The sequence below is a fragment of the Tiliqua scincoides genome, chromosome 1 (assembly GCF_035046505.1).
Source record: "Tiliqua scincoides isolate rTilSci1 chromosome 1, rTilSci1.hap2, whole genome shotgun sequence".
NCBI lineage: Eukaryota > Metazoa > Chordata > Lepidosauria > Squamata > Scincidae > Tiliqua > Tiliqua scincoides.
Genome location: NC_089821.1, coordinates 20,393,172 through 20,408,465, shown reverse-complemented (window position 1 = coordinate 20,408,465; position 15,294 = coordinate 20,393,172). Strand labels below are relative to the sequence as shown.

Sequence of the window (15,294 nt, the reverse complement as noted above, 5' to 3'; positions counted from 1 at the left end):
AAAAGCTGCTCTGCCACCTTTTTAATGTTATGCGCCAGCAGTCTGGTTCCATTCTGGTTCAAATGGAGCCCGTCCCTCTTGTACAGGCCCCGCTTGTCCCAAAACGTTCCCCAGTGCCTAACGAATCTAAACCCCTCCTCCCTACACCACCGTCTCATCCACGCATTGAGACCCCTGATCTCCGCCTGCCTAGCTGGCCCTGCGCGTGGAACAGGTAGCACTTCAGAGAACGCTACCTTTGAGGTCCTGGCTTTCAGCTTCCTGCCTAAAAGCCTAAATTTGGCCTCCAGGACCTCCCAGCTACACTTGCCCACATCATTGGTGCCGACATGCACCACAGCCGCTACCTCTCCCCCAGCACTGTCTACCAGGCTGTCTAGACGAGAAGTGATGTCCGCAACCTTCGCACCAGGCAGGCAAGTCACCATGCGGTCCTCACATCCGTCGCAAACCCCCCTCTCTGTTTCTAATAATCGAATCCCCCACTACAAGAAGCCCCCGACCCCCCTCCCGCCGAGGAGTATCCCGAGCGCGCTCGGATACGGGCCCATCCCCTGGAGAAGGGATCCCCCTAGGGGATTGTTTCCCTCCTCTCCAGGATGACGTCCTCCAGTCCCGAGACTTCCCACCCGGGCAGCCGAGGAGCTGCACGCCTGAGGTTGGGACGAAGCCTGATCGTCCCCAGAAGTCTCCCCACGGTCCTCCTCTGGCTGCCTGCGCTTCTCCAGGTCGGCCACCAAGGCTTCAAGGGAGCGGACGCGTTCCCTGAGAGCCTGGAGCTCCTTGCATCGAGGACACACCCATGACTTATGCCCCAGAGGCATATAATCATACATGTGGCACTCGATGCAGAAAACTGGATAGCCCCCACCCTGCTGCTGGCTGTCTGACTGCATAGCTTTTTTGTTGTTGTTGTTGTTTTATTTAGGGGTCCTTTTAAAAACCGTACACTGGATAGCAGCCCTCTTCTCAAGGGAAGAGGAAGGGCAGTGTATGGGGCCCTGGCCTCCTCGCCCTGCTGTTGAACTCGCCCAGATGCTAAACTCTTGTGCCTTACCTGGCACTTAGTTCCTGAGGCACTGGGTTCCCAGAGGCCACACGCGTCTGCAGAGAGCCTCACGCGATGGCCTGCCTAGCTTTATACTCCTGGCTGGCTCCTCCCCCCTCCTTCCTTCCTGACTGAAAGGGGGCTGGCCTTCCCAGGTGAGTTTACAAAAGCTCAGCAAGGCAAATGGCTGCTGATGGGCGTGACCTACTCTGCAGGCTCCTGAATGGACTGCTTGGATTAGCCTAATGGGGCTCTTAATGGGTTGGGAATTGGCCCTTCCTAGGTCCTTTCCCTCCTAGTTCTGTTCTCTTAGGCTGGACTGTTTTTGTAACCTCAAGCTAGTTTTTATTTGGGTTTGTTTAATTATTTATTGCTCTCTAGATCCTGTGTCCCAATTTACTGACCTGTTTAGGTTATGTTCTAACTTAGATTAGGTATATATAACCTAACATATATAACCTAAACCTATAACATGTTTCCTGCAGAGGAAAAGATATGCCAAAACCATGACTGGTATTTGTGTACATTTGGAAGGACTTTTTTGATAAGCGTGTAAATGCCAACATTATAAAAAGTCAAGACCTCACACTTCACATGGTGAAAGCATTTAAATAAATGTACAAATACTTTGTCCAGAGTTTAAAAAAGGACCACCCATATTTAAAAGAAAATCATCTTCAGGTATTATTTTGGTATGGATTTAGGTTGCAACCTAGCAATTCTCCCTTATTGCAACCACCTGTAAGAAATCAGCACAACAATGCAACAGTATCATATCACTTCACCTAGATTAAAATATATACAAACACATTTATATCCAAAGCCCTCACCTCCCTGGGAAGACTCTCTGATATCCCAAATGAGAACTCTGCCATCATCCGAAGAGCTTGCAAAAACGTTATCATTCACTGGACTCACTGAGAGCCCATACACCGCATCTTCATGGGCAAATACATCCAGAGTTTCACCACTGAAAGAGAGACACAGGCATCACTTTCCTTATTTTATGTGCAACTCAGAGAAATGTTGCCAGTTAGCTCTGAAAACTCTGTAAATATTTAAAGCTCATTACTGTATATTGCATAGGGATAGGAATATCTGGAAAAGGTCTCAGGAGGGATTGGGATCAATTTAGAAATTAAAAACAATTGTCAAAGTGCCAAATTGTACCACAGGCCTCTTATATCAATCCAACTGGCTGGTGGGGGAGGGGCAGTGGAATTGCCCATGCAAATTTTGTGTGGGCAGATTTTGCATGAACACCTCCTATGCAATTGGCTTGCTGATAGGTGTTTTCTATGTGCAAGTGGACCTCTGGAACAAGTTTGAACATTGAAAGTTGCATGGTGACTCTAGAATTTCAGAATGTCCCTTTCTGGAAACAAGAACATGCTTAGGGAGACATTTTGGCTGATGGTGTTTGACTGGGTTATGTTAGCCACTAGTTTTCAGCTATACCTTAAAAACCCAGGTCTAAGCATCTGAGAGATATACATTTCATAATGAGCAAATCATTAACTATATAAGATGGCAGAGTACCCAAGGGGAAGAGATCAGTACAAAGCAGGAAGGTGGTAAAAAGGAAGCCACAACAAGAATGCAATTGCAAAAGATGATCATAGATGCTAATATCCAAGAGCACCCCTAAAGGGTCCTGCATCTCCGTATCTAAAATGGTCTAGCATTCCCTCTAGTGCAGTGATTCCCAAACTCTCTGGGAGAGAGTTTGAGAGACAGGGCTTCTCTGGCTGGGGCACTGGGAACCTCTGCTCTAGGGTATGTAGCTTGTAATTGGATTTCTACCCCAATGGTGAAGTGATAAGGACTGGGGGGAAACAAAACAAGTACCTGTCAACATCATGAAGCAAAACTTGCTCATCATTGCCTATAAAAGAGAAATGGAAATTGATGTCATATTAACAGCAACTTTGAGAAGTAGGGTGTTTGTGCAAATTCCACTGGAAAAGTGTTGTTTTTTAAAGAGAAAAGCCTGTTACTTTTTGTCATGATGGAACTAGATGCTCAGTGACAAATGCCCAATTCCCAGTCCCCAGTGTACAGGTTGGTGGCAAGGGGAGGACATTTGCCAGGAAAAGCAGCTGGTGGAAAGGCATACTTCACAAATCTCCTCTACTATTTTCCTTCTTCAGTCTCTTGCTCTGGTCATTTTCCTGAGCCTGACTCCAGGACCAGGCTCTCAATCAAGTGGAGAGAAAGCAGTGGGTTAAACACCATCACCTCTGCCTGTTACCAACACCAACACTGGGAAGATCCTGAACCCCTCACTGTCAAGTTCTGGCCTCTGAATCAACAGCCTAGCAGAAGTCATTGAAAATTTTTCCAACTCAGTCCAAGGAGGCCCTTGGTAACCTTGGGGGGGAAGCACCCTTGTTGTTGCCATAAAGCAAGAACTTTGCTTTCACTCTAGCTTATCACTTTCTTACTCATTTAATTCAAAAGATTCCATTCTAATTCAAAGATTAAGTTTTCAGCACAGAAGACGATGGCATATCCTGCTAAGAATTAAATTGAACAGAGGAGGCATAGGAAAAAGGATGCTATTCCTGCTACTACTCTCCAGCTTTTATGATAAGCCTTCAGAGAAGAGGGTAAAATAAAATGCAAGAAGATTCATAACTTTACACTGGCATTTATTGGGGTGGGAGTGTTGCTCCAGACAAGTCATCCTATCACTTGTTATGTGATATTCACATGTTCGCAATGCCATGGTCAAAAGATCCATTGCAACAGCAATGAACTGCATTTTTCCTAACCCAAAACATGCTCAGACAAGGTAATTTTCCTGCAACAGGAGCACCACATTATGCAAGATGCTATGCTCAACAACAAATGGCAAACCCTGCTTTCAAAGAAAATGTGGGAAGTTCCTGAACCCCTCATTGAGCATCCCCTCCTTACCTCCAGAAAAGACTCTTGTGTTGCCACTATTGAATGCAAGGCAGAAGATGTTGGAATGGTGCTCCCCTTTCAGCTGCACAGGCTTGACTCTGGAATGGATTGCACGCTCCATATGCCACAGAAGAACTCGACGGTCATCTCCACCTACATTAAACAAAGTGCAAGGAAGAAATTACATGCATCTACACGGTTTCTGTTGAAACAATTCCTTGAGTAGGAAAATCCAGATTATTTTGATCCTGTTTTGCAGCTGCTGATGAGAAATGGATGTACACACAACTTTTCCTATCCTTAGGGTAATTAGCAGCTGGGGGTTGCACATTCATTAGGAAGGCAGTATAGAGGACAAGGGTTATAGTCCCACCTCTGCACTTGGTCTTGATCTGGACTGCCACCTTGTGGTTGCTGTGTATAAGGCTTTTAAGAAGAAAGATGCATTCACACATCACTGTATCTAGTTTGGTCCTTAGCCAAGAGGAGACCATCCATTGTCAGAGGTGGCATACTTCTAACAAAAGCAGGCAGCAAACAGCATGTTGCCATCATGCCCTGCTTTTTTAGTTTCCGGGGGTATATGGAAGGCCACTCTTCAGTAAAACATTCTAGAATGGATGCATCTTTGAGCAGATCCAACCAATTCTTCCACACCATTCTACTGTGGGAGTAATAAGGTTTATTCCTTATAAAAATCAGGTTTCTAATTTTTTTGTTTAACACAATTCAGGCTGCAATGCTGGGAGCAGTGAACTACTGACTTTAGCAACTGACCTCCAAAAGTCAGCAGCTGACCTCTTCAGATTTGGACTTGGCCAGAGACTGAGCAGCTACTGTTCTTTCATCGATACTTTCTACTTCCCTTCTGGACATACTCCTTTTGGTTACTGTCTTTTATCTATTGCCCATTTTCTCATGTTGTATCTATATCTACATATCAATGCAGCTGCATATCTATCTCATTAGCCAGTTACCAGAATGTTTAATTATGTTTCTGTCTTATGGTAGAAGAATTGTCTTCCTTGTTGAGCCTCTCTCTTATATGCAAGTCATGCCAATTAAAAGGTACAAGTTAAGTTCATTGTATTTTGAACATATGGGAAGAAAACTCATATTGTATTGCTTTTAGCACAGTGGTTCTCAAACTGTGGGTCGGAACCCACTGGGAGTGTCATGACCTGATTTTTGGTGGGTCGGCAAAGGGTGATTGAAAGATCAGATAACTGCCTCAAGCCCCGAGGCTATGCCAAAAAATCAGGTACTGTAGTTACTAACTGCCCTGCAAGGAGCTTGCAAGCATGTGTACATATAGGGAGAATAAACGTTTGTCTTTTCTGATTATTATTATTTCTCCCTAAAACTCCTTTTTTAAAAGTCTGGTAAACCTAGGTGGGTTCCAATGGAGTGTCACTTAAAATGTAGGTCCCAGTGCTAAAAAGTTTGGAAATAATTGTTCTAGCAGATCTTAATCCGATTCCCTATCTGAGTCCAGCATTTTGTGCAACAAGTTGTCAGACATCCCGCACACAAGGGAACTCTGTCCAAGAGCGCTCTTGAACAGGTCAATTTTCTTTCTTAAGCTGCTTATTATTTAAAATCTCCAACACTATCACAATTATAATTCTTTAATGCCGGTGAAGGCCAGTTATCAAATTTTGCTCTTCCCTTTCCCAATGAGTAGATCCCCAAGTTAGTTCACAGTACTTTTCCTACATATCAGCTGAAAAGTCAAGGGGGCGTGTATGTCTTTCTGGAGAATCTCCTCCCCCTTTCTCTATGAGGGACAAAGTTCGGCTTCAAACAGCACCAGCAGGTATAGACAGCAATGGGGACTCTGCCCTGCTGATTTTTCCTTCTCTTGTTCTTAAGGCAGTGGGTGTTATTCCTTGTACAGACACACAAAATTATGCAGGGGATGGATAAAGTGAATAGGGGATGTTCTTTTATCTCACACACAACACCAGAACCAGGGGACATCCACTAAAACTGAGTGTTGGGAGAGTTAAGACAGACAAAATATTTCCTTACCCAGGGTGCAATTAGTCTGTGGAACTCCTTGCCACAGGGTGTGGTGCCGGCATCTGGCCTGGACCCCTTTAAAAGGGAACTGAACAAATTTATGGAGGAAAAGTCCATCCCAGGATACAAGCCATAATGGATATATGGAATCTCAGAATGACAGGTGCAAGGGAGGGCACCAGGATGCAGGTCTCTTGTTTTCTTGGCGCTCCCTGAGGCACCTGGTGGGCCACAGTGAGATACAGGAAGCTGGACTAGATGGGCCTTTGATCTGATCTTTTTATGTACAGTATTCTGCATAGACCATGTCTAGTCACCAAGAACCAGTGTGACAAACTTGGATAAGTACTGTATATTATGAAACTCTTGAGCACTCACTAAATCTGGTCTTGTATTGTTTTATGTACATCATAAATACAATTCCCTTCCTTCTTCCCCAGCAAAGGTTCAATAGTCCACTGTGGTTGCAAGGCTCAATAAACCTGCATTTGGCCCAAGTCCTACACAGCTTACCTGACAACAGGTAAGCGAAAGCAGTATTATCCACACTACTTCCCTACAGCAATTGAAGATACACATACACCCCCTTTTGTGGGAAGCTAAAGAGATACAATAATAGATACCACTTATAGCCTTTTGGAACTGCTACATAATCCAGTGGAGAATACTACACTTGTGTTAGAAAAGAAAGCTGACAAAAATAGCAAGCAGAACACATGACCACTATTAAGATTTACAAAAGCTTACTTACAGCTAGAGGACAGAGTCTACTAGCCTTGGTAAAACGCTGCTGTCTGCCTGCCAGTGCACCCACACAGAGAATGAGCAGCTATTGTTCATTCACAGATACTTCCTACCGGACATATTCCTTTTGGATTTTATCTACTACCCATTTCTCTAGCTGTATCTATCTGTCTCAATACAGTTGAACATCGGCCTCATTAGCTAATTACCGGAATGCTTTATTACTTTTCTTTCTTATTGTTAGCAGATTGATATTTTCCCTTTTGAGCCTTTTCCACATACGCAGGCCATGTTAATTAAAAAGGTATAAGTAGATTCCTTGTAAACATTATATCTTGAACTTATGAGAAGCCCTTATTGTACATTGTTCCAGCTGATCTTCCTCCAAGACCCTATAAAAGTAATGTGTTCTGTGTATGGGGGGGCCACCCGTATCTGCGGTTTCAGTTAACCACGGATCAGATCCTCTCCTCCAGAAGGTGTTCTGAGTGCCGCAGAGGCTACAGGCAGCCTCTGCGGGCCTCAGAATGACTGTTACAGAGAAACTTCCAGTTTTATGTGACATTTTTACTGCCTTAAGGGGCCAATCCTATCCAACTTTCCAGGGCTGATGCAGCTGTGCCAATAGATTATGTGGTGGAGGAACACTCACAGAGGCCTCCTCAAGGTAAAGGAAATTTTGCTCTCTTACTTCAGGGCTGCACTTCAGCTATATCAGCACTAGAAAGTTGGGTAGGATTGGGCCCCAAGGCATTCTGGGGTCTGTGGAAGCCCTCCTGTAACAGTCACTCTGGGGCCCATAGAGGCTGTGGGTGGATGCATGCGGCCTCTGCAGGGCTCAGAACACCTTCTGGAAGCAAGGGGAGCATAGTTCGCCTCTGGAAGGTGGGGGCATCCCCCCATATCCGCAGATTCGGTTATCCGTGGAGTGGTTCTGGACAGAACCCCCATGGATGCGTGGCATGCCTATATGTGGTTCTCAGATTTCCCACTCACTGGGAACTCTGTCCAAGAGCACTCTTAAGAAAAACGGATCAATTTTCTTTCTTCAGCTTATTATTTAAAATCCTCCTCCTTAAGAGAAAACAGGACCACCATGCTGCACATACATATCTTGCTTTAAACTATTATCTTTGGTCATGAGGTCTTATGACAGGTGAGCTAGACATTGAAAATCTTGTAATAACTTTATGATCTTTATTTGCAGACTGAAGAAAGTTTTGTCAAATGCATACTTTAATATCAGTTGGAGGCAAAGTAACTTATTTTCCTCAGTGTTCAAGTGTAAGGGTAAAGAGTGCTAACACTAGAAACCGAAGATCTACCTCACAATCTGCTGTGGTGCATTTACAGATACAGTACAGATCAGGGCCACTGAGGCTGGTTTTCCCTGTCACATTTCTGAAAAAGAGGTACTTTGCCCTCAGAAATAAAGGCTTAATATGGTCTGTGTCAGGGATGTCAAACCTATGGCCCATGAGACAGATGCAGCCTGTAGAAGCTCTCTATCCAGTCCTCAGGCTCTCCCAGCACTACCATCAGCTGCTTTTGGCTACCAAGGTGTGCCAAGGTGTCACTGATGAAAGGGCAGCCCACATGATACTTTGGCTCTCCAGTATCTTGAAAATATGGTCAAGATTTGTGTATTTTCTTTTCAGCCATTTACAGCTAAGGAGTTTCTAAGTGAAACTTATATCTGGTCATCACCTGCTTAATGATGTCACTTCCGGCCCTCAGCAGGAATCATAGATACTATTTGGCCTGCTGTATGAAATGAGATAAGAACCTAAGAAGAGCCCCGCTTGATCAGGCCATAGGCCCTTCTAGTCCAGCTTCCTGCATCTCACAGAGGCCCACCGATACCTCAGGGAGCACATAACAGGAGACCTGCATCTTGGTGCCCTCCCTTGCATCTGGCATTCTGAGGTAGTCCACTTCTAAAATCAGGAGGCTGCACATTACACATCGCCTCTGGTTTACATCTGCAGTGAGGTATACCATATATGCTCAGTACTACAGCATCTGGAGGTTCAATGTAGACATCATGGTTAATAACCACTGATAGACTATAGTCCACCATGAACATTTAGATTCCACTTTAAAAGTCACCTAAGCCAGTAACCAACAATACCCAACCTTCCCACCAGTGGTATCACTAGGGTTGGTGTCACCCCCATTAACTTTATTTTACTACAGAACAGTGCAGATCACCCAACCAATCAGTAACAAACAAAAAACAGTAGCCAACTTGATGACACACAACTGAATAGGAGTTCAAGCATTAGTTTTGATGCATGGAAAAGGTAGCTGACTGATAACTACATCTTATCGGTGCCATGCTGTGTCATAACATCATCTCATTGGCTCTTCGAACAACCAGTCTCACTGGTCCATTTTGAGTTAAGAAAATCTACTTTTTGTTACATAGGATGATTGTATTTTTGTTTTCTAGTTTTTTGGCCATAACTTTTGACAGAGAAGTATTTCATTCCAGTTTCATTGTATTCTTCTGGAAATTACACATCAAATATATAACATGAACCTAACAACTATGATTTTTTGCGATTTTGGTCACTAGTCATGTCATCCGCCCTGAGTGTGGCAACCAAGGCAGCCTGCCCCTTGCCCCCTGCTAGCTACGCCACTGCTTATAACGTTTAGCTAATTGAGAGGCTGCAAATTCAAAATTTAGCATTGAGTTTTTAATCTCAAGCAAATATACTTGTCACCAAGAAATAGGTATAGGCATTAAGAAGCAAATCTGTTTTAATAGTACAGGTGGAGCCTCTTTACGGCATTAGTTCTGTTCTGTGACTCGGTGTGATTAACAAAAAACACATTGTGCTAAATTCCAAAGAGTTACGCAAAAACACTGCAGCCTGATACTTCCAGATGGAAGGAAACTAAGGCAGCTATTATCAATCCCCTCCCCTCTGCACCGTACTCAGCCCTCCCCATTGCCAGCTGCCCTCTTTCTTTCACAGTTGGGATGCTGATCTTTTAAGAGTCCAGCCCTATGCTTTTTTACTCAGAAGTAAGCCCCATTCCAGACAATGGGGCTTACTCCCAGGAAAGTGTGGAGAGGATTGTAGGCTAAATCTCAGGCTTTGCTTGGTGGGAAGGCATGCTTGTGTCCGTGATAGCCTGCACCATGGGGGGGGGGTTTGCTTGTGCTGGTGATTGCCAGCACTATCTCAATGGGGGGGGGGGAATTTGGCAAACACTCCCTGGGTTTTTTAAAGCAATCCCCTCTGTTGCTACCACACCTGCCCCTGTGTGTGTGTGTGTGTGTGTGTGTGTGTGTGTGTGTGTGAGAGAGAGAGAGAGAGAGAGAGAGAGAGAGAGAGAGCACAAGCACAAGCACAAGCACAAGCACAAGCACAAGCACAAGCACAAGCACAAGCACAAGCACAAGCACAAGCACAAGCACAAGCACGCTCCACCTTGCTGCATGTGTTCTGCTACAGAGATTTTCAGCACCCCCTTCCCTTCTTCAGCCTCTTTGCTGGCTCAGGGGCTCCAGGAGTGTTACTGTTCCTCTGCAAGGGGAACCTCTTCCAGGGCTCCAGGGTTATTTCCCTGCCTGGGCGAGGCAGAGCCTTTTTGCAGTGTTTTGGGCTGCCTGGAAATGGAGCCAGATGCCAGTGCAGGGCAAAGGTGAGTGTGACTTTTGGTTCTCCCCCCCCCCCCATTCTCATTGAGACAAATCTATAGATAAAAAAATCCATGGATAAATAGGCTGTACCTGTACTTCCAACCAAGTAAGTATACTGTACTGAAGACTGTACCCTTAAAATCACTGCAGATCAACAAGACTTGGAACTGGGGTGCAAGACTCATGCTTTCCAAGAACTTGATTGACCTGTTTCAGCCATGTGCTCAAAAAACAGACTATAACTACATCTCTTAAGGAATCAGGAATTCATAATAAGAAAAATTATTTAACATATAAAAAATATATTCTTCAGTAGGCTTCTGAACTGTCTACATGGTTTACAACCAAGCAAACTCACCCCTAACATTATTACACCCACAGAAGTTTTGATTTTATATTTTTCACCAGTCAAGCAAAAAAGACTGAATGCATAAATGCTTTCAACATGCCCTCATTATATATAGACTTGCAGGCCCCCAAATTGCTAACAGAAGAGCAAGTCCTTCACAGGTGCAAGAGGACAGTCAACATTTTTGTCCCTTTCAGAGTAGCTGGCAGTGCCATATTCTTTTGCCCCAAACAAATCAGAACAAAGCACAGACTAGCCTCTGCTGCTCCATGAATTATTACTTGGTATCCAATGACATCACTCCCTCAAAGCCTGGGATCAACAATCTCGGACAGCCTTCTGCACTGCAAATTTTGTCAAATGTATCCATTGCTTTATTAGGACAAAACACACACAGATGGAAGCCTCTTTGAAATTTAGTATCAATCTCAGATTTGAGTAGTACTTAATTTCTATATCAGAATGTGCATAATTATTCTAGAGTTACTTTCCAATCTCCTACCGATAACCTCGCACTGCATAGAAGTCTGATGTTTACCACCATTTGGTTCTCAGCCATGCAGAAACCAGAAGCCTGGAACCTGCACTATGCTATTAAGTACATGCAATGAGAACTGCAAAGATAGGCTCTGTATTACGAGTACATTTGTTATGGGCTCTCTCACCCCTCCCCCAAGCTAATCTCATTTCAGTCATACATAAAATGGAAAGGAAGTTGATCTAGATGTAAAACATTATTAATATTTGAAACAAACACATAACAACTGTTTGCTATCCACACAAAAATAGATCCTTATAGTGTATAACCTGTTTCTTAATACTTTTACTCCTTTACTAGGAATTGTGACTATTAGGTCTAGAAAGCATGGCAATGGAAACCAACAAGAAATAGACTAAAGTGGGCAGCAAGCAAAACAAAGTAACAACACAGGTAGAATGACTTCAGATGCACTTATTTGCACTTGTCTTATTGTCTAATTGCACTTATATTATTTGCAATTAGAACCTCCACAAGTAACTCTGAGCAAGAGGGCTTGTCCTCCCTTTTCCCAGAGCCAGCACTCTTGGATTTTATTTCTCCAAGAACATTTTAGAATGGCTCTGTATTTCATAGCTGCAGAGGCTATGTTTGAAAGTATAAAGACAGCATGTTCTGAAGATTTAAAAAAGAGCTTCCAGCTGATACAAGGAAAGACTTCTGGGCCCTGCTGAAACCCTACTTGGTGCCATTCCTTCCTAAAATATTTTAATCAAAATGGGATTAACTGTAATTTAGAAATATAAAATGCAACCTATGAGCCTGATATCATGCAAAGAATTATTTTCCCAGAAAGCTCACAATCTTAAAAGTTGAGGGTGCAAGTAATATCTTTGATATTTGCTATTCAGACATATTTCATTCATTCATTGCAGTCATAACAGAAGAACTGCAAAGAGTTCCTGAAGGGGAACATGCAAGTCTATTAACTTTAAAGAGAACAAGTGAAGTCCAAAGAGCTGGATGTTGAACTGAAAGGTATTATTGAAGGACCACTGCATAAATGCCCAGAACTTCAGTAACAGGAGGTCACCAGGTGAGAGAGAAATGTTTAAAATAAGTCTGGATTTACAAGGAAAAATGATTTTGTAACTTTTAAAAGGAGTTCTGCCAAAGCAAGTGCCTCACTTCTCAACTACACAATCAATTGGCACCCCTCTTTCAGTGCTAGAAGCAAAATGAGAGGGATGGAAAGAAGAGCAGGAACTCTGATATCTTCATACAGAAATACACAAGGATTCCCTTGACAAGGAACTATGAGAAACAATATTTTCATGCACAGAAACATTTCAGAAGCAGAAGCATGCGCTCATGTTTCAAGATCAAGACAACTCCCAATTTTAAATCCCCTCCCATTGAGAACAAGAATTTAAAGTATTTTGTTTGACTTGTTTGTGTGGAACATCTTAGGAAAGCAAGATAAAAAAAATGAGTAAAGACACCCATTGAAAATGAATCCGTAAGCCAAACTCAGGTTTTAACATTTCAGTTGGTCCTAAGCAAAGAATAAGCAAGCAACATATAGTTTTTGAACATTAAGAACTACAGTTTCATTGACAGAACTCTATAGAGAGAGCTACAAGAATCTTGTAGCACCTTGAAGACTAACAAATGCATTGTAGTATTAGCTTTTGTGGACTCCAGTTCTGTTATCAGGGGCCAGGAGTGTCATCCACAGTTTGCAGGCAGAGTGAGAGAAAGCAATTACTACACACATACACAGAAAGGAAAAAATAGGTTTAAAAAGGATGGGAGACAGTCAGGACCACCAGGACCAACAACTTTCCCTGCCATCAGTTTGAACCTAGAACTGTCAGCATAACAGGTTCACTTTCTGGACCCTTAAGGACCATCTTATATTCATAGACTATTACATCCATCTACATGCTTCCAGCTTCCACCCAGAACACACTACAATATCCACTGTCTACAGCTAAGTCCTGCAACTACTGTACATTTGTTCCAGTTTATCAAATAGGGCTTCATTCCCTGCAAAGTACCAGATGCTCCTAAAATTATAATATCCACCCACTAAAGTGAAAAGACAGATTGGCAAGACCAGACTGATACCCAGGAATAACCTACAAGAGAAAGACAGAACACCAGTGGCTGTCACCTACAGCTCCCAACTAGAGCCACTAACACATACTAATAATCTATAGTCCATCCTGGACAATGACACTTTGTACTCACAGGTCTTGGGTGGTATGCCTGGGTTTGCTTATAGGCAGCCCTACTTCCATCTACTAACCAACAACAGGCCACATGATAGAGGCTAGAGCCTATAACAAATCCAGATGCCAGTTCTGACCCCATATTCATTCAGGTAATATCATAGCTGTACCATTAGGGGCTCATTCTGTTGCTTAGTGCCCAATAGGATGTATTATTTTACTGCCTACACAGGACCTGATGGGTTTGTCCTTTGCAAAAGGATAAATACACTAATTAATATAAAACATAACATTCAGAAGCCAGTGGGGGAACACTTCAGTCTCCCATGACACTCCACCACTGACCTGAGTCACTGTTTTACGAGGAAGGAACTTCAAACAAAGACTTTTGGCATGAAACTGCTGAATTAGCATTTGTCAGGATGTTTGATTATACCTGTTTACTCAAGCACAAAGAGAAGGGTTTCCCATCTCTTTTCATATGATAAACAACTTAGCTTCACAATTAAGAATAGTCATCAGCTATAGGGCAACCATTTTAATCATTCGGTCCACAGGATTGGCTCTACCTATTTAGACTCTAATAAGGTACCATTATTCCCGTCTCAGTACTTGAGTTAATTAACTCAGCCCAGCCAGGAAGACTACTTTATCTGCCATTACTGTCTTTGTGAAGCTCACCATACTTTGCATAATAATGGTCACTGCCTGTACCTCTACCACCCAATACCCCTTTAACTCCCTCATTTACAACCCGCATCTGATGGACTGTACTCCACAAAAGCCTAGACCAGGGGTCTCCAAACTTTTTGGCCAGAGGGCCCTATTGAAAATCTGGTGTGGTGTGGAGGGCGAGAAAAAAAATTTAAATATAAAATTTAAATAAATTAGAGATGGAACTTGGATGAGTGAATAAATGAATGAATGCGCTCATTCATTCAACTTCTCTGGCCCTCAGAAAACCCTCCAGACACAATCAGAGCACAGTTCTGGTCTTGTTCAGTTGAGTGGGCCAGAGGCTTTCAGGGGACAAGAGGTTGGCCGCAGGCCGGAAAGAGGCTAACTGTGGGCCGCATCTGGCCCCCGGGCCAGGGTTTGGAGACCCCTGGCCTAGACTGAAATGTTTCCCTTTAAGGTATTACAAGAGACTTTTTAAAAATAAAGATTGCACACATACATACACAACAGGTAGTTGTGTTGGTCCATAAAAAGAATCTACACCCTTGGTATCCTTGTTCATTCAAAATTACACAAAATCCTGCACTGCACATTCACTATTAATGTATTACTAGATTGATTCTAAGAAAACCATTGCCTAGTACAATTCTGTGTTAATGTCTACTCAGGAGCAAGTCCTATTGGGTTCAATGGCATTTATTCTCTGCAAAGTGTGTGCAGTATTTCAGCCATGCTGTCTTGTAAGACAGAAAGAGAAAACCAAAGGAAAGGTTTATAGGCAAGAGTAAGAAAGCTTTGAGGAACTCAACCAGGGAAGGAAGAGTCAAGAAGTGAGAGAGAGACTGCTGGATATACAGGTACAGCCTATTTATCCACAGATTTTTTTATCTATAGATTTATCTCAGCAATAATGGGGAGGAAGAACTGAAAGTCACACACACCTTTGCCTCCTTTGTCCTGCACTGGTGTCTGGCGTCTGGCTCCATTTCCAGGCAGCCCAAAACACTGCAAAAAGGCTCTGCCTCGCCTAGGCAGGGAAATAGCCCCGGAAGAGGTTCTCCTTGCAAAGGAACAGTAACACTCCTGGAGCCCCTGAGCCAGCAAAGAGGCTGAGGAGGGGAAGGGGGGGCTGAAAGTCTCTGTAGCCAGAACACATGCAGCAAGGTGGAGCGCATG

General features: G+C 43.4%; 1 protein-coding gene across 1 annotated transcript in view; it reads right to left on the bottom strand.

Annotated features, from left to right (window-relative positions):
* Positions 1-15,294, bottom strand: part of DCAF5 (DDB1 and CUL4 associated factor 5) — a 54,777-nt gene that overhangs the window by 30,094 nt on the left and 9,389 nt on the right. Inside the window, exons 2-4 of the mRNA XM_066631500.1 lie at positions 3,968-4,111; positions 2,897-2,933; positions 1,879-2,018 (exon numbers count right to left, since the gene is read on the bottom strand). Of these exons, the coding sequence (XP_066487597.1) occupies positions 1,879-2,018; positions 2,897-2,933; positions 3,968-4,111 (321 nt within the window). The remainder of the gene's footprint in view (positions 1-1,878; positions 2,019-2,896; positions 2,934-3,967; positions 4,112-15,294) is intronic.